Source organism: Crocuta crocuta, unplaced genomic scaffold (genome assembly GCF_008692635.1).
Source record: "Crocuta crocuta isolate KB4526 unplaced genomic scaffold, BGI_CrCroc_1.0 scaffold112, whole genome shotgun sequence".
Lineage (NCBI taxonomy): Eukaryota > Metazoa > Chordata > Mammalia > Carnivora > Hyaenidae > Crocuta > Crocuta crocuta.
The window spans coordinates 4,567,184-4,593,382 of record NW_027528818.1 but is presented as its reverse complement, the minus strand read 5'-3'; the positions used below and the strand labels follow the sequence as shown (position 1 = coordinate 4,593,382).

The 26,199-nt window shown below is 42.7% G+C and overlaps 1 protein-coding gene across 1 annotated transcript in view; it reads right to left on the bottom strand.

The window, feature by feature from the left end:
* Window positions 1-26,199, bottom strand: part of RNF150 (ring finger protein 150) — a 251,746-nt gene that overhangs the window by 21,886 nt on the left and 203,661 nt on the right. The window contains exons 5-6 of the mRNA XM_077755891.1: window positions 23,975-24,071; window positions 16,641-16,851 (exon numbers count right to left, since the gene is read on the bottom strand). Of these exons, the coding sequence (XP_077612017.1) occupies window positions 16,641-16,851; window positions 23,975-24,071 (308 nt within the window). The remainder of the gene's footprint in view (window positions 1-16,640; window positions 16,852-23,974; window positions 24,072-26,199) is intronic.

The following is a 26,199-nucleotide window of genomic DNA, read 5'->3' as shown; positions in this document are numbered from 1 at the left end:
CCATTTTGTAGGTGACAGAATGGAAGCACTGAGATGTTGAGCAATTTGCTCAAGGCTGGGCTTTGACTTAGGTCTACTCCTGAGAACTTATATTATTTCCAGGGGTACAAATTAGGAACAGGAAACTTGAAAACCTCTCTCTGCTAATAAAGACCCACCCTTCACTTCCCAGCACCTTTCCCATTTGCTCATGTTCCCTGATGCCTCACCATCCAAAGATGACACTCGTACTCAGTGTGGACACAGGCACGCACACTGCAACCTGGCTGTCACGTGTGTCCTTCTCTTAGAGGGTGCACGTGCTAGGGGTACCCTATTGAAATCTACAGACTGCTTTATTTGTAGGGGTACATTGCCTTCCTCCAGATATTAGAGAGCCTTTAGGTCCGTTAAACAAACAATGATAAATACATTTGTCTGGGATGCTGTTTCCTCTCTGACAAGCTAAATTGGAACTACAGTTTCATTTTCAGGAGTAATACGTTGACAGTCACGAGCAGAAACCTCAGGCATCCCTGCTGAGACAGAGTTAGCTACCGTGACATAAAGTAGATGGTACTGATTCACGTGCACAGGCGTACCAGCACGTGCGTGTGCCACATAAACACACAGATGCGTACGCGTGTGCAGGTACTGCTGGAGGCATGTATGTGCATTACATACGCATTACATACGAATGTGTGTGTATGCGTGTGCACTCCTGACTCTGTGCACACACATGCATGCTTCTACATATGCCACCAAATGGATATTAAACTTTACTTTCCAAATCCAATTTTCTAATTAACTCCTTATTTAAACAACAGCTGCAGGATTATGATGGTGTTTTCCTTAAAAACTTCATCCCAGTGTTCCTGTTGCACAGCAGGAACTTAAGTGCGGCCAACACTTTCTTGTGCTGGCAGCTCTGATTAAGGCATAAGTCTTTATTTATATAAATGATGTTTGACAGAATTTTTTTTAAATAAACCTTAGTCTGTAAGTCTAATAACTTTCTCCCTGCTGTGAACCTTAGTTACCAGGTAGAGTACTAACTGTGTGTTGTTGCTTGATAGGCAGACATACAGTTACCAATAGGTATTATTTTATTTTATTTTTTTAAGTTTATTTATTTGTTTATTTTTGAGAGAGATAGAGAGTGGACAGGAGATGGGGAGAGAGAGAGAGACAGAAGGATACAGAGAATCCCAAGCAGGCTCTGCGCTGTCACTGCAGAGCTGATGTGGAGCTCGAACTCACGAAACGTGAGATCATGACCTGAACTGAAATCAAGAGTCGGAAGCTTAACTGACTGAGCGACCCAGGTGCCCCCCAATAGGTATTATTTTAATGAGATCTAATAGGACAATTCAAAACAGTGATTGTCCCTTAGACATCAAGGCCTACGAAGAAAGCACCATTTGCCCTGAAACTGTCCCTATATTTGTGGTTACAAAGCTGGGGTGAGCTGCAGGGGACACACTATGCATTGGGGGGCTGCCATGACTCAGGTCTAGCCGGTTAACACCGTAAGGGAATGAGGCCCAGGCTTTCTGCCGCTTCCAACTCTTTCAAGTTGGAAATGCAGACTTATGTGTAAAACCTCGTCATATTGAAATCCTAGCTACTAACCAAAGATTGTCAGACGCATTTTCAGGACCAAGAGACTCATCTGCAGGTGAGAGGAGTCATGTGTGACAACAGTTTGCTACTTCTGCCCACAATCATTCCTGGGAATTCCTAGGCATCTATTCCTTAGTGGTTTTGGATGACGAGCCAAGGCCCTAGGGATTTGGTGGTGGTGGGGTGCGTGTGTGCACAAGGTATGTGTGTGTACATGTGTGGAGGCGTGTGTGTGCAGGAAACCTTGCTTGATCCCCACCCTGGTGTGCACTCTGTGGGAAGCCTCTGGAGTGAGGAAGATGGAAGGTCTTCCCACCACCCTGGCACAGTGACTTAACCAGACCGAGTGGAATGTGATGCAGCTGATCATAACACAGAAGGGGAGGTGAATGTGGCTAACTCACTTAGCCACAATACGTTTTCTTCTGTCCAGAAGTTTACCTGCAAATTTCCCCCAAAGGGAGGGAGCACAGTGAGGTCCACCCCAGAAAAAGCCAGTGAGTTACAGATTTCTGGATTTTAAAGGTCTTCCAGCATATTTTCTATGTGGGGGTGTGGCACCTATGTGCTGAAACCTCAGAGGTTTATAGAACAGGTACTTTCAAAATTTTTGTTTTAAGTTGTTCCCTGACTTAGCAAATCTGAAATTACTAGCTTATCTACCGGTCATTCATCCACATGTCTGTATGTTCAAGATACTCCCTATGGTTATTTGTAGGGGCTGCAGGCTGTTGAATACGATACAGGGCCGTGTGCAGAAAGACATAATTATGACTTTCTAGGAACTGACACTAATGGATTGTTGATTGATTGATGGGCTGCCTAGTGATGATCCTGATAACCTGAGTGGTTTCTCTGCAAATGGTGCTAGAAGGGCAGTCATTATTTTACATGAGATCATGGTAATAAAGACTGCAGTTTATAATTCAGTAGTACTCAGATGATCAATTAGCAAAAACGAGAGCTACAAGTGAGCATGCAGTCCTGGCGCAGGAAGTAAAGTCATTCTGGTAACTGAAGAGCAAGGTAATGTCAGTTTTCATCTCCACGGGCAACTGGTATAGGCCACGACCTAGAGCTATCAGGCCTTGGAGTCTATCTGAGAAAGGTGCTTTGTGGATATTTTTATAATATTAAGACATTTCAGTTGCACCAACAGGTTCTTGTGATGTGTCTGTCCAACATGTGTTCTCGTGGAGTGGTGGTGTGCGGTGGGCACAGGGAACATTTGTGACTCACTGACAGCCAGGCACTGAACCAGCAGTTGCACATACATCGATTCATTTCACCCTCACAAGAAACCTGTGGGGTGGATTTTATTGGCACAATTTTAAAGATGAGGACACTGAGGCCCAGGGATATTACATGAGTTTGCCCCAGCTACCCCACCTCCGTGGGCAGCCAAGATTTGAGCCCGAAGGGCCTGGTGCCAAAGTCATCTGGTTTCCCCGAACCTGTATTATCCCTTGGCAAGGTTGCCTTCCCTCATCGTAGGTCCATCTAAAATAGTAAGAGTAGTGCCAATAGTATTAAACAAAAAGTGAAGTGGTTCCTTTAAGTTGCGTTGGTTTCTGGGTGTTTGGTTTTGTGTCATTTCCAGGGTGTCTGCATCAAGTACTGCACAGGTAGGCACTGGAGTCTTTATCCATCACACTTCCCTTTGCTGCTGTTTCTGCCTCTTTGTCTCTCTGCTGCCTTTAATCCCCATTGCGGCTGTGTAGTCCGATGTCAATAATGATAAATAATAAATCATCAATCCATTTCCATGAGGCATTAGTCTCCCTCCTCCTCATGGTGGGGGACCAGTTTGGCATTTGAGCTTCTGTCTCATGGGGGTAGGGCCACAGAGTCATCCCGGAGGAAAGAGCTATAGGGAGGCTCGCCCTGCTGGGGCCTGGGTCCAGCTTGAAGATCCTTGGAAGATTATACATATTTTCTCTTTGTTAGCAGACATAATATAAAAGTATATCACAATGCAGTCTCTTAACTATTGCTATTGTTGATTCTTTACAATTCTTCAGCATATTCATTTGTTCCTTCAACTAATGCTTATTGAGTCTCACTCTAGGCCAGGAACTGTGCTGGACTTTGCAGCATGGAGATGAAAAGCCACAGTCCAAACCCTTTAAGGTCCTATAAATTCAGTGGGGTAGCAGATGCTTTCTTAGGAAACTGTAACAGAAAGAACTATTTGGAAGAAGAGAATTCTAAAATGAGCACCACACTCTGCTTGGTGTAGCAGAGAAGGGATCTCGGAGAATACGGTAGATGGGGTGTTCCTGAGGATACACAGGACTCAGCAGGTGAGGGAGAAGCGTCAGGGGCAGCATGTCTGGAACCACAAGCGGCTTGGAAATGCTCTGTGTAAAGTACCAGGTGGGAGTGGTTAAAAACCAGAAAGAGGTGTGCTGCTGCCAAACACTTAATGATTTGTTTAGATTAGCCAGCTGGAGATTTTAACCCATAGGTGATAAAAACATTTTGAGCAGAACAGTGACAAGATCAGATTTCTGCAGATGACAATCCAGGAAGCGCTGGTGGATGTTGAGACAACAGGAAGTGAAATGGCCAGGGAGAAAATCAAGGTAAGAGACGATAAGGTCTTGCTTTACAGTAGCGGCAGAGGGAAATGGCAGAGGAAGGTATTTAAAAAGCAGACTGGGGGCGCCTGGGTGGCTCAGTCGGCTAAGCATCCAACTTCGGCTCAGGTCATGATCTCACAGTTCATGGGTTTGAACCCCACATTGGGTTCTGTGCTGACAGCTAGCTCAGAGCCTGGAGCCTGTTTCAGATTGTGTGTCTCCCTCTCTTTGACTCTCCCCTGCTCATGCTATTGCTCTCTCTCAGAAAGAAATAAAAAACCAATAAAAAAAATTAAAAAGCAGACTGAACATTTGGTGATTGTCTCACTACAGAGGGAAACAGAGTGGAAAGAACATAGGTAATCCCAATTTACTGGCTTGAGGACTAGGAAGTAATGTCATTGTAAAAACTGTAGTCATTAATTTATATGATAAGCCTATACACCCGTATATTACAGATATAACAGCAATGTAGCATGCAAAAAGAAAACACTCTTAAAGGTTTGGTTCCACACACTTTAGCTGAAGCAGGGTATGCTATTCAAAGCCATACATTTCCCTGTGGTAAAGATGTATTTGCAGCAGGAGGGATGCTAACACAACATGCATGTGGAATTAGTGATTTCAGTCTTCAATGGTATGTCAATAGACACTTTTTCTTTTTCCTTGCTTTTAAATTTAAATTTAATTTTTATTTATTTAAAAAAAGTTTTTTTTTTTTTAATATTTATTTTTGAGAGAGAAACAGAGCAGAGCGGGGAGGGGCAGAGAGAGGAAGACACAGAATCCAAAGCAGGCTCTAGGCTCCACACTGTCAGCACAGAGACCACCAAGAGGCTCGAACTCACGAACCGGGAGATCATAACCTGAGCCAAAGTTGGATGTTTAACCAACTGAGTCACCCAGGCACCTCTAAATTTAATTTCTAAATCATATTTTTTTTTCACTCCAAGAGCATAGTTTAACAAGATGAATAGCACTTTATCTATTAATCATTCTCTGGGAATTGTCACTCTGCTATATTTTTTAGTATCTGGGAGTTCTTCTCCTTCTCTGAAAATTCCTATTTCTCACAGTATCTTGTTTCAACAGTATCTGTTGCAATATTGTATCCTCTGTGAGGACACAAATGATAGCTTGTAACTCTGTCCTCTGTGTTATCTTGGCTTCCCTGGAATTTCTTTTTGTTTTTATTTGTTGTCGTAGCTTTCTCTTAGATTCTCATAACTGTCTAGCCATCCTTGCTCTCCATTCTTATTCACCAAGGAGGCACTCTGATTAAGCACGCATGGATGGGCTTGCCAATGGGGAAGGGACCTTATTATGGGGCTAAGACACCAGTAGGTGGCTCAGGATGGGGGAGGGGATTTGGGGGCCTAAATGTTCTTCACATAGTCTATCACCAGATCTTCTTTTGAGCACCACTCCTTACCCCAGTCTTCCTGGGCATCCTGTGTCCTATACCTTGAGGCTCCACCGCAGGGCTCTGAGTACTCAACTGCTTGTTTCTTATCAGCGTCGTCCTTAGGGGGCCCTTAGGATTTCGTCTTTCTCCACTCTGCTAAATGAATTTCCACTCACTTGTCACCCAGAATTTATTGACCTATTGTCTGTTGTAATCCTTTCTCCATTCTTAGTGCCCATGTAGGCTTATATCTTTTATAACCCTTTGGTGGGACTTTGTTAAGTCACAGAAATAAACCTGTGGGTTCAATCTTCTATGTGTAGCCAGAGGTCTTGGGTTGATTCCAGATGGTTCCTTTACTAAGACCAGTCCTGATGCCCTTGAATTTCCAGCCACTTCCTATGGGTGTGCTTTAACTTGATTTTTTAACTGTGTCTTATTAGTTTGGAACAAGCGAGCATTCCTGGCATTTCTCTGCAATGAACCAGTGTCACTCTGTGGTTCAGTATTAGAAAGACAATTTGGCCAGGGCAGGGACTCGATTCAGCTCCTCTGTTTCAGTTCTTCCTTCTGGGATAGCTATTACTGCTTGCTTCTGCCGCACAAGATTGTTATGAAGGCAGAAGAGGATACTATGGGTGAATTATGCCCTGAGACCCTAGGAAGAATGGCCAATCACTGAATTCAAGGAGTTCCTTTCTGCCAGGAGAGAGCAGTACTTAACTCCTTAAAAGAGGAAATTAAGATTTCTTACTCCTATTGCTTTAATAACAGATTAACATTAATTATTAAATTAAGGGTTCTTTACAAAACATTTTTTCTGCCTCCTAATTTCACAGTAATAGAGAGGGAGGTCTAATATTTAGCATTCAACTTGTTAACCAATGAAACTAAATCCTTAAGAAAAATATCTGGGACTTAAATATTTTAGAAACAAATAAAACAGAGTCAAGTCCCAAAATATTTAATGAATTGGAGCAATTCTTAGGTAATGATCAGTTATTTCCTTTAAAATTAGATGGTGGATACATGAATGGAGCCACACAGTGTGGCGAACCCTGGAATGGAGGTCCATTGAGGGAGAGTTTCTTCCTCGATTTGGAGCCAACAGCTCTGAATATGGTATGTGTCTCCCAGCACACTCAGTTGCTTGTGAAGTGGAAGTAGTACCACTTCTAAAGGATGTCACAAGGCTTTTATTTTTTTTGTACTACTTCCCTGAGAAAAGAAAATGATACAATATATGTGGTATCTACTGTAAAAATAAAAAGCATTATAAATATGCAAAATCATACATATAGTGGTTGGAATTAAACAACAAACTGTGTATTCATATACATATAAATACAGAAATATAGACTTCACATCTACGCCTATCTGTTGAAGAAACGCTATGTGTTTTTTGGAGTATTGCTTCTCATTGTCTAGCATTAATATTAAAGCAGAATGAAGAGTTGTTCCGCATAATATTTTGGTTTACGTGACATGCCATCATAACTAAGATTTTAAAAATCACCGCAAAAGAACCAGGTGAGTAGTGCTTAAGAGCTTTTGTGAGCAGACAGTTGTCACGTTCTGAGTCCAGGGTGCACCATGTAGTGGGTTCTTGGGGGCACCTGGGCTCCGGCAGAGTTGGTCCAGCCATCTGAACCCACTGTCTTCCCAACCGCTCATCCCATTCCAAGATGGGGAGATGTTGCATCTCATAAGACCCTCTACAGTCTCAGGAAATGTGTCAGAGAGGAGAGAGTAGGGGGGCACAGTTCTTTGCTAGTTGGCTTAGTGCTGCTGGAAGGAGAAGGGTAGCCAGAAGAGCTTGTAAGTAAGAAGGCAAGATCTTGATTGGGTTTTTCCTAGTGAGACTTGGAAGGGTACCAAGAGGGAGTCTAACTTTAATCATAGAGTTATAGAACTGGAAAGGATCCTAGCAATCATCTGCTAGTACAAGTTCATTTCCTCAACTGTCAGTGAAAGTGCTGAGAGACTAAGTGACTTGCCCAAGGTCACACAGCTAATTAGAGGCCAAATCAGGACTAATATCCAAATTTCCTGCCTCAAGCTAGTGGTGTTTCCCATATAGCATCCTACCTTAAGTAGCTCTGGTAATGTCCTGGGAATTACTTTACTTTTTCCCCCTGAACCACTGAATTTTGTTTGTGAAATATTTTGATTTATATAACTCTAAGAGTCTGAATTTTCAGAGCCAATTCTTATGTCATCCAAAAGGTATTTTCAGCTGTTCCTGCTTTCTTAATCTCTGAATAATGGAATTTCCTCATGATATGCTTTAGAATTGAAATGCAAAGAGAAATGTTCTTTTACTTGCCCTCCATGCTACTCAAATGTTGAAAAAGTGCTGACCTATCAATTGTGTTTCCTGCTATCAGCTGCCACCTCTTGCTGAGACCCATGTTCAGTGTGACAATGTCTGGCAAAATGCAGGTCTGCTCAACAGCCCTTTCCTTGGTGCACTCTTGGAACAGCTGTTAAGCCGTGACACTTACCCGAAGCCAGACAGCATTGGGAGAAATTAATCAAACTGGAAGTGGTGTTCTCAATGCGTAACTTAGAAGATCTGAGGCAATCTCCCAGAAATGGGTGGATTTGGTCTGCTGGATGAGTTACTTCATTTCAAGAAGACAAGCTACTTCTGAGTGGATGGTGTGTGTCATGCCTAGGCTGAGTGCTCCAAGGGGCAATATATCTGTGGTCTAAATTGATGAATTCTCTCACAGGCTGTTTGTAAACCTGTAGGCCCTCCATACTCCCTGTCAGAGGCACCAGATGCACAAGACAGAAAAGCCCTGGGAGCCCTGGGAGCCCGGCCCTGCGTGGGCTTTCTTGGATTGGCGAATGTGTTTAATCAAGGAGAAATGTTATCATGGAAAATCTGGTGGCTTGTGGACTGGAGAGTTGCCATGTGGGTCACTTGGTGATCAAGGCTTGCGCTTATCACAAAGATCTTTTCTCTTCGGAACAGCTGTCTCTCTGCTGAAGCTGTTGTTGGGCTGGCGAGCTGGATGATTCAGAAACAAGGGGGTGATGTTGCTCCAGGGACCTGGCACATGATGAGACGTGGCGATGAATGTGGGCAGCAGGATCGCAACCTACAAATGCTTTATTCTGTACAGAAGTAGTCCACTGTGGCTTAACTATTTCCTGAAGGAAAGATGACAGTGGGCCTAAACTCTTAAATGCTTGGCTGATTCTGCTGTCTGCCACAATGGAATATCCTCATAAATCAAAGCAATCATCTTTCCAGGGCTAATGTGAATCTTATGGGCACCAAGGGAGATCATTTTCACTGCTGATTGCAGCCAGCATCTTTATCCATAGTCAAGGGTAGCTTCTTTGCCATTTCAGGCTTTGATGCAAGTCAGAAAAGCAGACGTGCCTACTCACTCTTGTCCTCTCTCATAAACACTGGAATACTTAAGCTAGATATGTTTATTTCTGGATGCACCAGTATATTTTGCAGTCACATAAAACCTGGAAATTGCTGCCTTGCAAATATAGCAGAGCGTAGTTGCACATTTGAAACAGAAATGTGGCGCTCATGCCAACCCTCCCTTTTTCTCTCAGTTGTCTTGACTCAGAGGTTCAAAACTGGGTTCCCTGGAAAAGTCCTGAATGTACATGCTGTCTTGTTTCCATGCTGAAGCTGTGGTCAGAGCAAGGCTAGGGGCGTTTAAGACTTCTGAATATGGATATCCTGAGCGTTTCATCAACTACTCCCTAAGTGGTAAACAAAGAACTTAAAAAAATGAATGAATGTCACTTCTGGCCTAATTTTAAAAGAATATGCCTATAGGAATGAAGAACCCTCAGAGAGGTAGATCCTGAGTTCGTCCAATCAGAGAAAGTGAATCATTCTGGAGACTCTACACGAGTCTCTGAATGAACTTTTTGGAAGTTTTCTTTTCCATAATTAGGATGGAGTATGTGTCCCTAGAGAGCTCCTGGTGATCGCATTGGTAGCTGTTAACAGCTTTTTTTCTACAAATGGTTTTTCTTTTTTTCCTGGACTGCAGTTTCAGCTGGGCTTTAGCAAATTATTTTTGTCTCATGAATGCATTTTGAAGAGTATGAGCATATTTTTTCTCAAAAAGGCTGACCTATCTCTAAGTTCTTTCTTTTTAAAAATTTTTAAATGTTTATTCATTAGAGAGAGAGAGAGAGAGAGACAGTATGAGTCGGGCAGGAACAGAGAGAGAGGGAGACACAGAATCTGAAGCAGGCTCCAGGCTCTGAGCTGTCGGCATAGAGCCCTACACAGGGTCTGAACCGCAAACCACAAGATCATGACCCAAGCCAAAGTTAAATGCTTAACTTACTGAGCCACCCAGGCGCCCCCCCCTTTTTAAAATTTTAATGTTTATTCATTTTTGGGGTGGGGAGAGAGACAGACCATCTAGGTTCTTTCAAAAGAGACCACAGTTTAGTACCCTTTGAGTTAAGAATGTGGTCGTCCAGTGAAGATCATCAGGATATTTGGGAACTAATTCACTCACACTATCATGGGACTCTTCCTGTCTGTTTCTACTGAAGAGATGCAGATAGCCAAGATACGAAACAGCTTTCTTCCACCTCTACCCACTCCTTTGCTCCCCACCCCACTGCCGATGTACAATGGATATGAAGGGGAGTCTGTTCTATAATTTTTTAATTAATTATTTTTTAATTTATATCCAAGTTAGTTAGCATATAGTGCAAACATGATTTCAGGAGTAGGTTCCTTAATGCCCGCCCTGAGAGTCCTCTCCAGACCAACAGCTGTGTCTGACCTCTGACCTCATGCAAGCCATCCACCTCCTCTGTTTATATTCCAAGCAGAAAAGAGGCCCGAGTCCAGTCTTCTTTAGCTTTTCATAGGCTTAAGTTCTCTTCGATTCCCACCTACAAGAACATATTTCAGAATCCCCTCTAGGGTTTCCTTATGGTAACCCCTCACTGGGCTTGGGTGTGGGAGGTAGCCCTTCCCCACCCCTTTTGCTAGAGGGGTGGCATTCAGCATGATAATACTCTCTCCTCAAACAATCTCTTTACAGGTTCTCTACCTTCCTCCCCTTTTCTCTCCTCTTTATTATCTCAAAATGGGAAATGGGGTCAAGAATCATAGAACAGGTCCAGCAATCCCTGTCAAAATAACACCAGCATTCTTCACAGAGCTAGAACAAACAGTTCTTAAATCTGTATGGAACCAGAAAAGACCCCAAATAGCCAAAGCAGTGTTGAAAAAACAAACCAAAGCCGGAGGCATCATAATCCCAGTCTTGAAGCTGCATTACAAAGCTATAATCATCAAGACAGTATGATGCTGGCACAAAAACAGACATAGAGAACCCAGCAATGGAACAGAATAGAAAACCCAGATGAATGGAACAGAATAGAGAACCCAGAAATGGACCCACAAACATATGGCCATATTCAATGGAATAAAGACAGTCTCTTGAGCAAATGGTGCTGGGAAAACTGGACAGCGACATGCAGGAAAATGAACATGGATCATTTTCTTACACCATACACAAAAACAAACTCAAAATGGATGAAAGACTAAACATAAGACAGGAAGCCATCAAATTTCTAGAGGAGAAAGCAGACAAAAACCTCCCTGACCTTGGCCACAGCAACTTCTTACTCAACAGGTCTCTGGAGGCAAGGGAAACAAAAGCAAAAATGAACTATTGGGACCTCATCAAAATAAAAAGCTTCTGCACAGTGAAGGAAACAATCAGCAAAACTAAAAGGCAACTGATGGAATAGGAGAAGATATTTGCGAATGACATCAGATAAAAGGTTAGTACCTAAAAATCTATGAAGATTTTGTCAAATTTCACATCCAAAAAACAAATAATCCAGTGAAGAAATGGGAAAAAGACATGAACAGACATTTCTCCAAAAGAGACATCCAGATGGTCAACTGACACATGAAAAAATGCTCAACATCACTCATCATCAGGGAAATACAAATCAAAACCATGACGAGATACCACCTCACACTTGTCAAAATGGCTAACATTAACAACTCAGGCATCAATAGATGTTGGTGAGGATGCAGAAAAAGAGGATCTCTTTTGCACTGCTGGTGGGAATGTAAACTGGTGCGGCCACTCTGGAAAACAGTATGGAGGCTCCTCAAAAAATTGAAAATAGAACTACCCTACAACCCAGCGGGTGATGTGTGTTGCAGAGGTTGCCCCATGAGAGAAATAACAGGACTGGGCTCCACTTGGGTCTTAGCCGAAAGGGTCTGGGGGGTAAGGGCACTTCAGCAGACCGAGGCTGCAAACAGACTGCTGGATGCACAGGGGCTGCGGGGAGCCTTGAGAGTCAGCAAGAGGTCCGCCTGTCCTGAGTCATGGCAATTACAAGGAAAAGGGCCCTGCACAAAGATCTGTCTATAGCTGGGACCTTAAGAGACTTTTAGAACTGTCAGTGACCTAAGAGTGAGCAGAAAATTCTTAGGCCTGCTGGAGTTTTCATCCTGGGCAGGAGAATATTATATGAAATGGCAGTGAAGCAAAAATAAAGATGCATTTTAAACACATCACAAATCATGTTTGCTGAATACATTAGATACACTCTGTTTACCCCAAGGATCTGACTTGATAGAAAGTTAGCAGAGGAAGTTTCCCAGAGGAATCCCATACCACAGTTCATTTCAACTAGCCGGGTACATAATAATTCATATGTAGTACATCATAATCCATGCTTCCTTCTGTGAAGTTGAAAGACCAGGTCTCCTGGCCAAACATATTCTGGCATGTGCTCAGAAGGTACAGGGGCAGCTTTAGGATGTCTTGATTTTGTCCATCTTCATGTCTCTTTCTAGCTCCCAGCTCCCTCCACCCTCCCACCCTCCACTCTCCCCACCCCCAGCCCAGGGCTGAAAGCTGGCTTTTTCTTGGGGGTAGGAGGAGTGGCAAATGGGTCAGGACCTAGAGTGCTAGTGGGCTTGTATAGTGTTGTGATTTGATAAGGGAAATGGACAGCTTCTTTGAAAATTAAGGGAAGGTTTCAGACCCTCCTGAGAAGATGTGGAGTGGCCCTGTACGTTTCTGCAGAGAAGTAATAGAATTTTCTTCTTTTGTGTCTTTCTCTCGCTCCTCCCTGGAGTCTGCAAACACACAGAGCTTGGTGGTTCAGCTGTGTTTTCCTTTGATCCTCAGGAACTATTTCTCCTTGCTGAAGAAAATCCCAAAACCTGCAGCCTGGGCCTGGGGAGTCAGAAGGCAATGTCTGTTTCGGGTGCAGATAAAGACTGGTGAGTGACATCAGAACATTCATAAAATGAGCCCCTGCACTAAGGTGCAGGAGAAATGCTGTGATTTGGGACTGCCATGTGAGGTTGTAAAAGGCAGAATGTCAGAAACATTCAAGATCATGCACATGGGAACATCTTCCTCCCAAATGTCAGACCCGCAAAGAGTCTGGGTTTCCTTTGCTGTGTAAATGCTTCTCTTTTTTTCCTTTCCTATGAACTGGAGATGATCCTTTAATGCCAGATTTTTCCATCTTCACGCTAGAGGCAATCTGTTCTATGCTTTCCCCGCCTTGAGTGCTGAAATGACTTTTACATGCGTTTGATGGACCACACACCAACGCTATTTGCCAGAAAGGAAGAACAGAGGTAGGATGAGGAAGCAAGTAGGAACTACACATGTTTTTGACCTTTTGGAGATTCAGTAAGATGGAGAAAAGGAATAAATAAATGAGAAGGGTGTGAGCGACAGTGTTTATTTTCTCTCCTTGCTCATACTCTGAGCATAGGGTAGCTAAGCGTGGGGATCTGGACCTAGAGACTCCTTTGAATTCTGCCTCCACCTGCCGCTACTTAGGACCCTGGCTTGGTTACTTTAATCCCTCTGTGCCTCCATTACTGCATCAGTAAAATGACAATAAAAATGATATTTACTTCATAGGGTTGTTGTATATATAAAGGGCTTAAAAGGGTGCCTGGTGCACAAGTGGTGTGATGTATTTGTTAGCTACTGTTATTTCCTCATCTTCTAGTAATTTCCTGGATTGTAGAGATGTGAGGTGGGAAAGGATGATGTGAAGAAAAGTTATGTCCCACCTCCACTGGATTCTTTATTTGTGATTTCCAACCACACTTAATTCTCCATCCATGTTATTTTTAGGCAGCATTAGGGTTGGTTATAACAGGATTGATGAGGGCTTGAATCTCTTCATCTATTAATCTGTAAATTTGTGTTTGTTCATTTATGGACTATTTGTTTGAGTTAGGGCACTAGGCGATTTCAAAACTTTTATACAGCACAGGATTTTCTTCGTAAGGAATCTACAGCTGGTTAATGATATAAACAATTAATACCTAATCAGAATGACTATGTTTGGCATATTCTGTTAAATCCCAATAAAGAAAGCTAATCAGAAAGAAATGGTCTACCAAAACTATTTTGAGAATTAACTCAGTTTGTGTCCTATGAGACTGAGATCTCTAGCCATATTCGTGCACACCAACCATTAAGTCTTCTGACCACACATGTGGTCTCGGGCCTTTTCCCCTCACATTTACCAGTATCTTGCTTTGAAATGACCTGGCATCTCAGCTCCCTGCTCCTACATATCTACTGAATGCCTGCTATGACCCTACACTCTGAGTCTATCTTAGGCAAAAGCAGTTTAGGGATTATTAAATATGTGGGAACAGACCATGATTCTGTATTTCATTTTTGGATGTATTTTAGCCCACAAACTATGCCTTCTCATTTGTCATCTGGGCTTTATAGAGATGTATGAAGTATGTATCCACTTTGAAAAACAAGGAATCTCACAGAGGACACATTTTTTTTTCCTTAAAAATGAAATAGTATTTTATGGCAAGGAAAATGATCCATTTTTGATTTGATGGTTCTTTTTTTTTTAACGTTTATTTATTTATTTATTTATTTAGAGCCAGGAAGGAGCAGAGAGAGGGGGAAAGAGAATCCCAAGCAGGCTCTACGTTCAATGTGCAGCCTGATGCAGGGTTCAGTCACATGGCCATGAATGAGATCATGACCTGAGCCAAAATCAAAAGGAACTTGGTGGCAAAGTCAGATGCTTAACTGACTGAGCCTCCCAAGTGCCCCTTGATTTGGTTCTTCTTATGGGCTCGAAAAAACCTCATACCTTCAATGTTTTTGAACTGCTTGCAAAATTTTATCAGGCTTTCCAATATAGTTCACCTAGACAATGAACAGTGAAATGTCCAATGGTAATCCAAGATGTAAATGGAAAAATTATGGGCTAATCTTGTACTCTGAAAAGGAAACTTACTGTTTGACCCACATCAGTCACTTACTCTTCTGGGCCACAATTAAAAATGAGAAGTTTATCATGGTAAAGCTTAAATTACTTTTAAGGTTTGTCTATCCCTAAATAACTAGCATGCTAGATCTGTGCTCTTCAGTATAGTAACCACTAGCCACATGTGGCTCCCAAGCCCTTGAAATGTGGCTGGTTCAAACTGAGATGTGCTGTAACACATCAGACTTTGAGGAGCTAATAAAAAAGAAAGAATGTAAAATATTTTGAGTATATTGGGTTAAATAAAATACATGAGTAAAACAAACTTAACCTATGTTTCTACCATGACTATAGAACATTTGAAATTACATATGTGACTTACATTATATTAATACGGGATAGCACCTCCCTAGACCTTCAAAACAAAGGGATTGGAAATTTGTCTTTAAGGACTTGTAGTGTTTAATGATCATTGTTTCAATATTAAGGTTGTTATGCCTTTAAAAGTCAGGTTTTCAGAGTTAAAATTCTTAACCACACAAAAGTAATGAACTATGCATTGACAGATATTTGCCACCAAGTTCCTCTTGAAATTACTTTCTGCTGAGGTCCTCTGGGAGTTCTACAGTTACAAAAATGCTATCAACATTCAACCCCCTATTTTACTGTCTCAGTGGTAAAGTCTATCAGGAAATACACCAACATGTTAAGAGTGATTATTTCTAGATGGGGTACTGAGCGATTTTTTCATCCTTTTTTTATTATTTTCATGTTTCAATCTTTCAACAACAAGGTCTAAATTAATTTCTTCATCAGAAAAATGCATCTCTTTACATTTCAGCATGAATGATTTTATAAAGTCTACAAATATCACAAATATGTAAAAAAAAAAAAAGACCAACTTAAAAGGAAATATCCCAAAAGGTTTAATCTACTTTTCTCCATTTCCAGTTTTTCTACAGCAAATAGGTTACTTCTATCAAGAGAGATAATACACCTTACTTTAAAATTTCAATATCCACCCACCCTTTAAACCTTGAACCAACGTTAATTTGCATGCTGATTTTCTTAGAACTCCTGAAGCTTTCATCTCTGCTGTATAAGACTGATGACTAGATACTTTAGGTTTAACTTCAATCTTAATGCTAATACAGCCCTTTAATATTTTTATGACTATCATCAAATAGAGCAGTACAGTATATGCAGAAGACGGGGAAAGAATCCTGAAGATAGTTTAATATGCCACTGTGTTCGGAGAATTAGGTTGTACTGTAAAAGCAGCCATCTAAAGCCATGTAATTTACATCTGCATCCTGCAGCAACAGGGGAGGGCAATCCAGCCTGGCTCATGCAGCCACTCCAGAGGACCCTCTCTCTCTCTCTCTCTGTGTCACATACACACACACACACACACACACACACACACACACACAGTGAGCAGGGCTGTGCCCTATCCAGTCCTGCTAAGCACCCCCTGCAGCTGCTTTTCTTACCACTCTCAGAGACCAGAGCCACCGCCCTGCCCACGCCAGGGACCACGGGGCTAGGACACTCATGCTTTCATGAGCACAGAGGTGTCCGTGTTAGGGCAGCCCAGAGGCACAGCCAGGTCTGTTGCCCGCCCACTTGGCTTTGGAAAGCGCTGGGCTTCTAAGGGCCTATCAAGTATGACTGTTCAGCCTGGCAATATTATACTGGGTTGTTGTTTTTTTTCCTTCTTGAGGAAAAATGTCTTTTTCTAGTTCCCATGTGGCTACAGCCCTGTGGACTACGGTGCTTCGGAGCGGAGCAGGACTTACTGTTAGTGGTAAAGATGACTTCTCCTTCCTGCGGGGTGGGATCTGTATCCGGGACCACCTGCAAGGCTCCCACCGTCCGGACAGCAGGGTCCAAAGTGACGGAACTTTCGTTTACAGTCGTGTCACTCGCGCCTGTGATCTGGTTGGTGGGTGGGCCTCCCAGAGACCCCTCGAAGTCAGTGGGCAAGTCGTCCATGCAGTCGGCATTGGGCTGATAATGAGGAGAAAAGGATGTCTCCTTAGTGTTTGTCATCAAGTTAGAGATGAAATGTTTACAGCCTGAATATTTTGTCTCAATGGAAAACTGAGTTCTTTACTGTTTTCCTCCTGAATCACGTAAAAAAAAATATTCCACTATAGTTTCTGTAATTAACATGAAAACATCTTCCAAAATTTCCTTTCCAAAGTTTCCAAATAGATCTAATGTTTTAATTCCGGGAGAAGCAATATTCATACATTAGTAGAATACTGGGAGGGGGGGACATAATATTTATTTATAAGGATAACTCTCCCTTGTATATAGTGTTCACTTGTCATATAGGAGGTAGGTGACAGCTGATAATTACTCCCAAAGACTCATGTATTGTTTGTATGCACTGATGACAGGAGAGTAGGGAGGGGGCACAGAATCTGACTCATGGTGAATTGTTTAATAGAGATACACACAAAAGCACAGGGTGAGGCTATTTTTGTTATGGTGGTGGTTAAACATCAGGCAAAAACCAGCTGTAAAAAATGCCCTATTTACTTAACATGCAAACCGATCACATGTTGGTCAAATCTTCTCAATTAAAATTTTAGAATCATGAAACTAAGGAGATCGTCTAGTTTGACTATCCACTCATTGCAAGACTTCCCCTCCCTCCAGACCCCTCATTTCCAGATCTGACAGCCCCCACCTGAACAACATAGAAACGGGGAGCTCCCTACTTTGCAATACAGACTGTGTTGGCCAGCCTTTGTCAGACTATTCTATCTTTGGGCAAAATCTTTCTCTTTGCAAATTTTTCTCTTTGGCCTAAATGATATTGAATATATTTATATCTCCTCCATAAACAGCTTTTAAAATGATTTTCAGTTGTTATGTCTCTACCCAAACTCATAAAGATTATTTTAAAAAGATAGTGTTGCAGAGATTTGGTCTTGAGAAATACTAAGAATAGCTTGGTCTAAATACCAACATTGCTTTGAGTGATGATAGTCCTGTGGTTTTGCACTCCCAATGGATGCAGAAGAGGATAGGTAGGACTAGGTGAAGAAAATTCTGGATTGGCATTGACTGAATTAACATCACAATGACTACTGTGTTCAAAGTTCACCCAAAGGGAGAATCCATAGCTCCTGGACTCATTGGGAGCACAAAGCAAGAAATCCAAAGCAGGGGACCCTTGTCCTGATTTTCTACTCTTAAACCAGTCTCTCAGGCTCCACATCTGTGTTTGCAATAGTCAGTTGGAAATTTCCATCAAACTCACAAAAATCTCAATTTTGGCTCATTCCCTCTTTCTCTGTATTCTCTCTTTATTTCATCTTCTCCATCTCTATTGAAAGTGAGCCAATTCACTGAAACTCAAGTTACCAAAAGTCAGTTCACTGAATGACCAACCCACCATATTTATGAAATTTAGAGACTGTGATACTGGACATAAGCTATATTATGAATTTTTCCCACCCCATTACCAGCCTCCCTATTTCCTTACAGTTTCTTCCCTGGTATATTCCATTCTCTACTTTCTCAACAGAGCAATCTTTAAAAACAACAACAACATTGCACGTATAGGAGGATTAGGAGGAACTTGACGGAGGAACAAGGGGGAGAAGAAGGGCGGAAATGGTGGGGGAAAGGGAGAGAAGCAAACCATGAGAGACTCTTGAATGCTGACAAAAACTGAGGACTGATGGATGTGGGGGGCGGGGGGGATGGGCATGGAGGAGGACACTTGTGGGGATGAGCACTGAGTGTTATGTGGAAACTAATTTGACAATAAACTATTAAAAACAACAACAACAACAACAACAACACAGGTCTGATTCTCCTTCCTTTTTCTTTTTTTAAAGTAGGCTTCATAACCAGCATGGAGCCCAACACGAAGCTTGAACTCTGAAGTAAAGATCTGAGCTGATGTCAAGATTCAGACACTTAACTGACTGAGCCACCCAGGTGCCCCTGATTCCTCTTTTCTCTTAGAGAACAAATTATAAGCTCCTTAGTAGGGCAAAACAGGCTCCCTACAGCCTCACGGCAGCCAGCTTTTCTGGCCTCACTTCAGCCTTTGGAAACACCATATATTCCCTATCTCAGTGCTGTAGCTTCTGCTGTTCCTCTGATCAGCCGCAATCACCCCCACTGCCTTCCCCATCCCAAGGTCTCAACCTACCTGTGGTGAATCATCCTTCAATTCTCAGGCCAACCATCACCTTTTCTAGGTAGTGTTCCCTCCCAGGATGATAGTCTCCCAGGCAGCATGTTTGATACTGTGATACTTTGTAGGTATCTCTCTCCTTGTTATGGTTTACTTGTAACTGTGCTTGTCTCTGTCTCACTCTACCAGTCCACCAGCTTTCTCCCTTCAGGTTGATTCAGATATAACTGACATGTAACATTGTATCAGTTTAGTTGTATGACAGAATGATTTGATATACATATATACTACAAAATGATTAACACCTAAGTTCAGCAAACATCCATTACTTCATAGAGTTGCAAGTTTGTTGTGTGTGTGTGTATGTGAGATGAGAACTTTAAAGATCTACTCTCTTAGTAACTTTCAAATATACAAAACAAGATTGTTAACTACAGTCGCCATGCTGCATGTTACATCCCCAGGACTGATTTATAACTTGACCACCTTCACCCATTTCACCCCCACTCCAACCCCCAACCTCTGGCAACTACCAGTCTGTTCTTTGTTTCTAGGAGTTCAGTTTTTCAGATTCCACATACAAGTGAGACAGGAGCTTTCTAAAGTGAAACAACTACATTACGTTGATCTTGATTTCCAAGCCCTCATATAGTGTCTGACAATTACAAGGTGCTCTCAGTAAATGTCGATTTTATTAGGGTCTCAGTTTACTACTATGAAAAGTTGGGAATGTTAGTATCTGCCCTAGATCAGTTAAGGGGGGATTTGAGAAAATGCTTTAAAAGCTGTCAAGTTCTGTGTGAAGGTAAGGTATGCTATTCAAGGATAGCAGAATATGCCACCCCAAAATGTGCTGTTGGCGTAAGGATTATTTTGAGCTAAAGACAGTTGAGAAGAAGCAGATAAAGAAATGTGCTCCGTCCTCCTCCCATCTGCCTAAAAGTAGGACATTTGGTAAAGGTGGCCCCCTCTCTGTACTAGGAAGAGAAGAACATTCTGATCACCAGAGACTGGCAGTTGGCACCAAAATGGATCTGTAATAACACACCTTAACTAATACGCTCTTCTCTGCCATTAGTTTCCCTCATATATGTACCTTTCCACAATTTGCTGCCCCAGAAACTCAAGGTCCTTTGTCTGGTCACTTCTGTAAAAATTTGTTTTTTTGTAAAGGTGCTCTGTATGTCCAAGTTCTGCCCACCCCTTTGACTTACTCATCCCTAAATGCTCCCACGTGCTTGTGCAGTGCTCATGTTAATAAACGTCTGGTTATTTTTCTCGTGTTTATCTTTTGCCAGTCTCATTTATAGGGCCTCCTCTGGAGAACCTGGGAGGACAGAAGGGAAAATATTTTTTTCCTTTCCCCTACACTATATAAAAACGTTTATAAGCAAAACCAATTGTATGGGGGGAGGGGTGTCAGGGAAGGATAGATTTCACAATGAGAATACCGTGCCGGTTGGTCTTTCCTCCAGAGGCATCTGAACACAATCACATATGCTAAACCACTGACATAGTTTTCAAAATGTTGACTTCACTTGTTGATACTGTTTCTTCATTTTATTTCTTTTCTTTTTTTAAAAAAAAGTTATTAATTTTGAAGCAGAGTGTTCCCTTTTACTTTGTGGGCTAGTAGGAATGGTATTATATTTTTAACAGAAGGAAAGAAAAAGAGCTAATTAGCTCAGTGAGACTGTTAATGGTGGCAGGCATGAATAATTTGGCTTAGGTATAATATGTCATAGACCAAACATTACAGAAACTCACAGTTTATATCCACTCTAAGTGGTTCATCCAAGAGAAGAATGTTCTTGAAAAGGGACCCAATTTATATACCTCTAATTATAGTCATAATGTTTAGCAGAAGATATCAAATACCATCTGCAAGTGAACACTGCATAGGTATTCAAATTCAGGTCAGCACGGGGGAAACCCCTCAAATAAACCAACCTCTAGAAGTTAGAGGTATCCCAGGGACATGGGATTTCCTATTCAAGAACTATCATCCCATTTATATCAAGACAATAGCACTAGGTGAAGGGGTTCGCTGCTGGGGATACGAACGGCCTGGGTGATACGGTACTCCTCAGAGGAGCACTCCCTGAGATCTGTGTTCTGTCGTTCTACAAAGGCTCACCTACACCTGACTGGAGAGAATTGAGGGCGAGGCTCTGTTGTGTAGATAAAGCGATGAAAACACTTCTGACAGTGAAGACCTCCCTCCTCCTTTTCAATTCAGTATCTTATTTCTCTTGGCAAAATATTATAAAAAAATAAAAGATACCCAAGATACCCACTATAATGGGAATTTCATGATCCTCAAGCTGTGCTTTCATTCTTCAGCTCGTTTTAGAAAAAGCCACTTGACAAAATGAAAACGTCCCCAGCTCTCAGCCTTCAGCTTATGTGTGGTATGCCTGATAGCACAGACAGCCACAAGGATACTCAGTTAAAAACAAAAACCAGAAACAAGCCAAAAAACCCTTACTGCCTGTATCTGGACCATTTCATTGACCATTATAACCAAGTGATGAGTGGTGAGTGGACACCGTCCAAAGGAGGACCAGACTGAACTTCGTAAATATGATTCTGTGACTGGCAGCCTTCTGGCTCTGAAGGGCAACAGCACCACAGATGTTTATTGAACCCTCAGCAGCATGAAAGGGATACAGAGATAAGAACACCAGGCACTAATTGTTAGAGACTGACAAGCTCTTTTCACTTTTCCTTAAGACTCAAGTATAAGGGATTTAGAAAAATTATAAAATAATATTTTTAGGCTGCATAAAGAGGGCTTCAGTGAGCTGAAGTGGTTACTAATTGAGAAGGCTGTGAACTTGTCCAGGGACATGGAAAGTTATACGAATGCAATAAAGCATCATCTTTTTGGTATGGTTTAGGCCTGGTGCTACCCAGTGCTAAAGTATGGAGTGAAATCATATCCCCAATTCCTCCCAGATCCAGACGTCAGTATCATCCTCTAGGACATAACCAGAAAAGCCTTGGGGAGGCGTGAGGGTAGCCATACGCCTTGGTGGTTCCTGAGAAGCGGCCCCACATGCTCTCTTCTTTCTGGAGAATGTTCTGTTCTCTGGGGCGAGCTCAGATGTGTGTCATGTTCCCATGCAGCTGCCCTTTAGGAATCCTTGGCAAAATTGAAAAGACGCTACCAGTGTTTATTTTTCTGGAAGTCAAGTGTGGTGAGTAAAATCCCACCTGTACTTGGTGGGCATGAACCCATGTACAAATTGCCCAACTGCTAAAAGTTAAAATGTTTTTAATTTTGGAAATAAGCCCAAACACAACTCAACAAGTCTATTTTGAAAACAGTATTTGTATTGTCAACTCATTCTCAAGTAGCTTCTGGAGAAGGCTTATCTCCTCTGGAAAAGTCTGAAGTCAAATGCTATTTAGTTGAAAACGTAACCACCAGAGGTATTTCGGTTTCATTGTCCTGACCAAGAAGCACTGGGATCAACATTTAGGGCCTTTGGAAAATATCCTGAGCAATAGTAACTGGGGCAAATAATGTGGCTGTCTACCCTGAATTGTAAGCATTCTAAAGGTTTTGGAGATGTAAGAGAACATATACATATGCAAGCACACACATACATACATTTCCCACCTCCCTTGCATGAACCGGTTGAAAAGTGCAAACCTTGAGTCTGATTTTCTAAGCTCCTAGTATCTGGTAGAGATGATGGGTTCTTACTAATACTTCATGTTCACTGTAATTGATTTTCACCTTGAATGCATTATGCATTTGCAACTTTGGTCTGAAAATTTAATGCATTGCTTTTCAAAATCTAGCTCGAAGCTACCATCACAAAAGTTGATTTGTGTTTGGTGTATCAACCATGAAAAACAGCACACAGCTTGCATCGAGGCAGCTGGTACAGGGTAGAAAATTCTCCAGCTAATGCATGACCTCCTAATGCTTCAGGTGTGCCCTCCCCAACAGAGTCCCTCTGATAGTCCTGCGTAATTAGCATTTTGGCATTAAGGAAATCTTTGATATCTGATCTGATCCTTTCTTCTTCAGTGACATCTTGGGATTGTTAACATTCTTTTTATTCTCTGCCATCAGTAGTGAGAACTGACAACAGAGAGGCTGCAGCAAAGTGGAGGGAATGGGGGGGCGAATTTGGTCTCTGTATCCTGTTTGTCTAGCTTCTTTTAGACAGTGCCTAGTCTCTTCTCACATCTCTGTGCGGCCCTTGGATTTGGTGGCCTGGCTTGCTTCCTGCCCTCACCACAGCAGCTGGTGTCTCACCAACTACCAGCTCATGGGCTTCACTTTAATACAATTCTGGGGAAAGTCCTTCCCTGGAGCATCAAGCCAGCCAGCTGGTGGGATTCTCTTTGCATGGGGGGAGAGACTAAATTTTATAAACATATGATGGAGAGCACCAGCTGGATGGTAGTGCCAGAATTCAGTGGCTCTGGGTCTGGTTTCCTGTTCCCTCAAGGTCTCTGCAGAGATCTGTGTTGAGCAGAGGCTCTGGGCCAGGTTCCTAGTGGCTATCCTTCCCTCCCATTGTCTGGAAGGGCTCCTTTCCAGTGAAAGCTAGATGGTCGTAGGGCAATATCGGAAAGTGCAGCATGCAGATCTCCTTCCTGACAGTGTGTAATGACACAGGAGGTGATCACTGTGTGACCAGGCCATCCAGCCTCTGCTGTGTCCTGCCTACACTCACACCCTGCAGCCTAGATGAGAAGCCTATGAGCTGCACAAGCAGCACCTCGATTCACAGACATGGATGTGGTGACAGGGCTGTGATGTTCTCAGAGTGAGAAAAAGTGAGAGGAGAGAGATTTCAGACATGGCTGTTCCCTTGGGGCCTCAGTAGATGATGGCTCTGCCATGAAGACGAGGGCCTCATAGAAAATCCAGGTGTGATGTTCTCTCCCTGCTTTCGGGGTGATGCAGAAAGACACACATTACGATGCTGTAGGCTGTGCTGTGCTTACCGGGATCCCTAGGGCTTTAAGAATGTTCATCTTGCACATGGGACAGGTGCGATGGTCTAGAAGCCAGGGGTCAACACAGGACTTGTGGAAAAGATGCCTGCAATGAGAACCATACATCTTAGAGTGGCGGTCACCGCACAGACTACCTAGTCCACTAGAGCCCAGAGACTTGTCCAAGGTCATTCGACTGCTCAGAGGCACAGCCAAGACTTGAACCTCCCTCTCTTAGCTCCTGGGCCAGTAAGCTTCCTGGTAGACCCTGTGCTAGGTTAGTCAAAATCTGTCTGGATCCCAGACCTGTCCTATATGATTCACAACAGAGCCTTCCAAGTTTCAGAAAATGTAGAGAATGTAGACACAGAGAGATTTTTCTCTTTCTCAATTGGAAGAATGCTTAATGGAAAGAATGGAAGTGAGGAGGCCTGCACAGACCTTTCAGGACAACTTGCGACTTGTAAATAAATCCAAAGTTTCTTTTTCCACAGTCAGAAGACAACTGCAAAATAAAGGCTTGTTTCCATTAATATTTGGGCTCTCACACAAAAGGGCAAAAGAGCTCCTGGAAGCATTTAACAACACAGATGACATTTTACATTGTTATGGCTGCTGGCTGTCAAATCAGAAGCCAGAGTGAAGGGTACTGTACCCTTTCCTGTTTGTACAGCTGATGTGCTTAACTCCACTGCCATTCTCATGTGCCACCCCCGTGAGCCTTCACTGCGTGCCAGCAGGAGGGGGGCATGCGGGAGGTGCAGGGGGGCTTCCTAATTGACCTTTCATTCAACTTGGCTCTCAAGAACCCAAGAGATTATCAGGGACTGCTCGAGTCAGAAGCTTTTTCTCTCACTCACAAGACTCCAGACCACAGGCAGAAGCACTCAGAACTTCCTGCCTGCGGCAAGAAGATAGGGAACCATCTGTAAGTATGAAGGCTTTGTAGGACATTCCATTCACTCCTGACTTCGCCGATCTTCCTGGAATATGTTTACTCTCTTTTCTCACCTTTGTTTTCTTTCCTTCTATCAGTTCTAACTGTTTTCTTTGTGTTAGAGGGCTTTAGGCCCAAATGCTTAAAAGGGACCCCTAAATTAGGAAAGAGTGCAGGAAGGGCCACCTTTTAAATGGAAATTGAGAAGAACCCATGAGCCAAGGATGGGGTTAGCTGTACCCTGGATATGGTTAGATTGAGGATTAGAACAGAAGAGTAGCAACCTGGAGGTGTCATCATATTTCCAGATTGTTGTTTAGAATGCCTGTAGATTTATTCATTGAAAGACACATATCACAGTCATTCATTCCTTTACCCATACATTCATCCAACAAGTAATAAATGCTGAGACCTGTGCTCAACACTGGCAATCAGCATGGTAGTGATTTGGTTCCTTCCCTTCGGGAGTGGAACAGGAGGAGCAGAGGTTAATAAAATAACACAAACAAACTACTTAATGACAATAGTGCTAAGTACCACCTTAGAGGAATATGGAGTCTGGGGAGGCTTATACCTGGGAGATTTATTTCGTTTGGGTACTCAGGGAAGATTTCCCTGACGAAGTGCCAAAGTGAACACGTGAGGGCTACACAGACATGATCCACATGAAGGGGAGGGAAGAAGAAGGGTATTCTAGGCACAACGACTGACTGACACAAGAGCCCCGAGCTGGACACAGGCAGAAGTGAGGGAGGGACTAAAGCAGGATGAAGCCACCCTGTCCCCCAAAAGCAGTATGGACCTCCCTGTGTTGAGGCTCTGCACTCAGGAAACAAGATTTTTTTTTTTTTTAATTTTTTATTTATTTCTGAGAGAGAGACAGCATGAGCAGGGGAGGGTCAGACAGAGAGGGAGACACAGAATCCAAAACGGGCTCCAGGCTCTGAGCTGGCTGTCAGCACAGAGCCCGACATGGGGATCGAACCCATGAACCGTGAGATCATGACCCAAGCCGAAGTCAGACGCCCAACCGACTGAGCCACCCAGGCGCCCCAGGAAACAAGTTCTGAATCTGAACTTGGTCACCAACTGTGTTCCTCTGGGGGAAAAAGTCAAACACTCTGATCTTTCTGACTGTTCTTGAGAGGCACCCCCTGTGGTGTTTCCTGCATACATGCTAGAGTCAGAAAGGAGGGCAATCATTAGCTGTTTTAGCTTCAATAAACCACTTAATATCTCCAAGTCTCGGATGCTCCATCTGAAAGATGTAGATATACCTACTTACACAGAGAAGTCT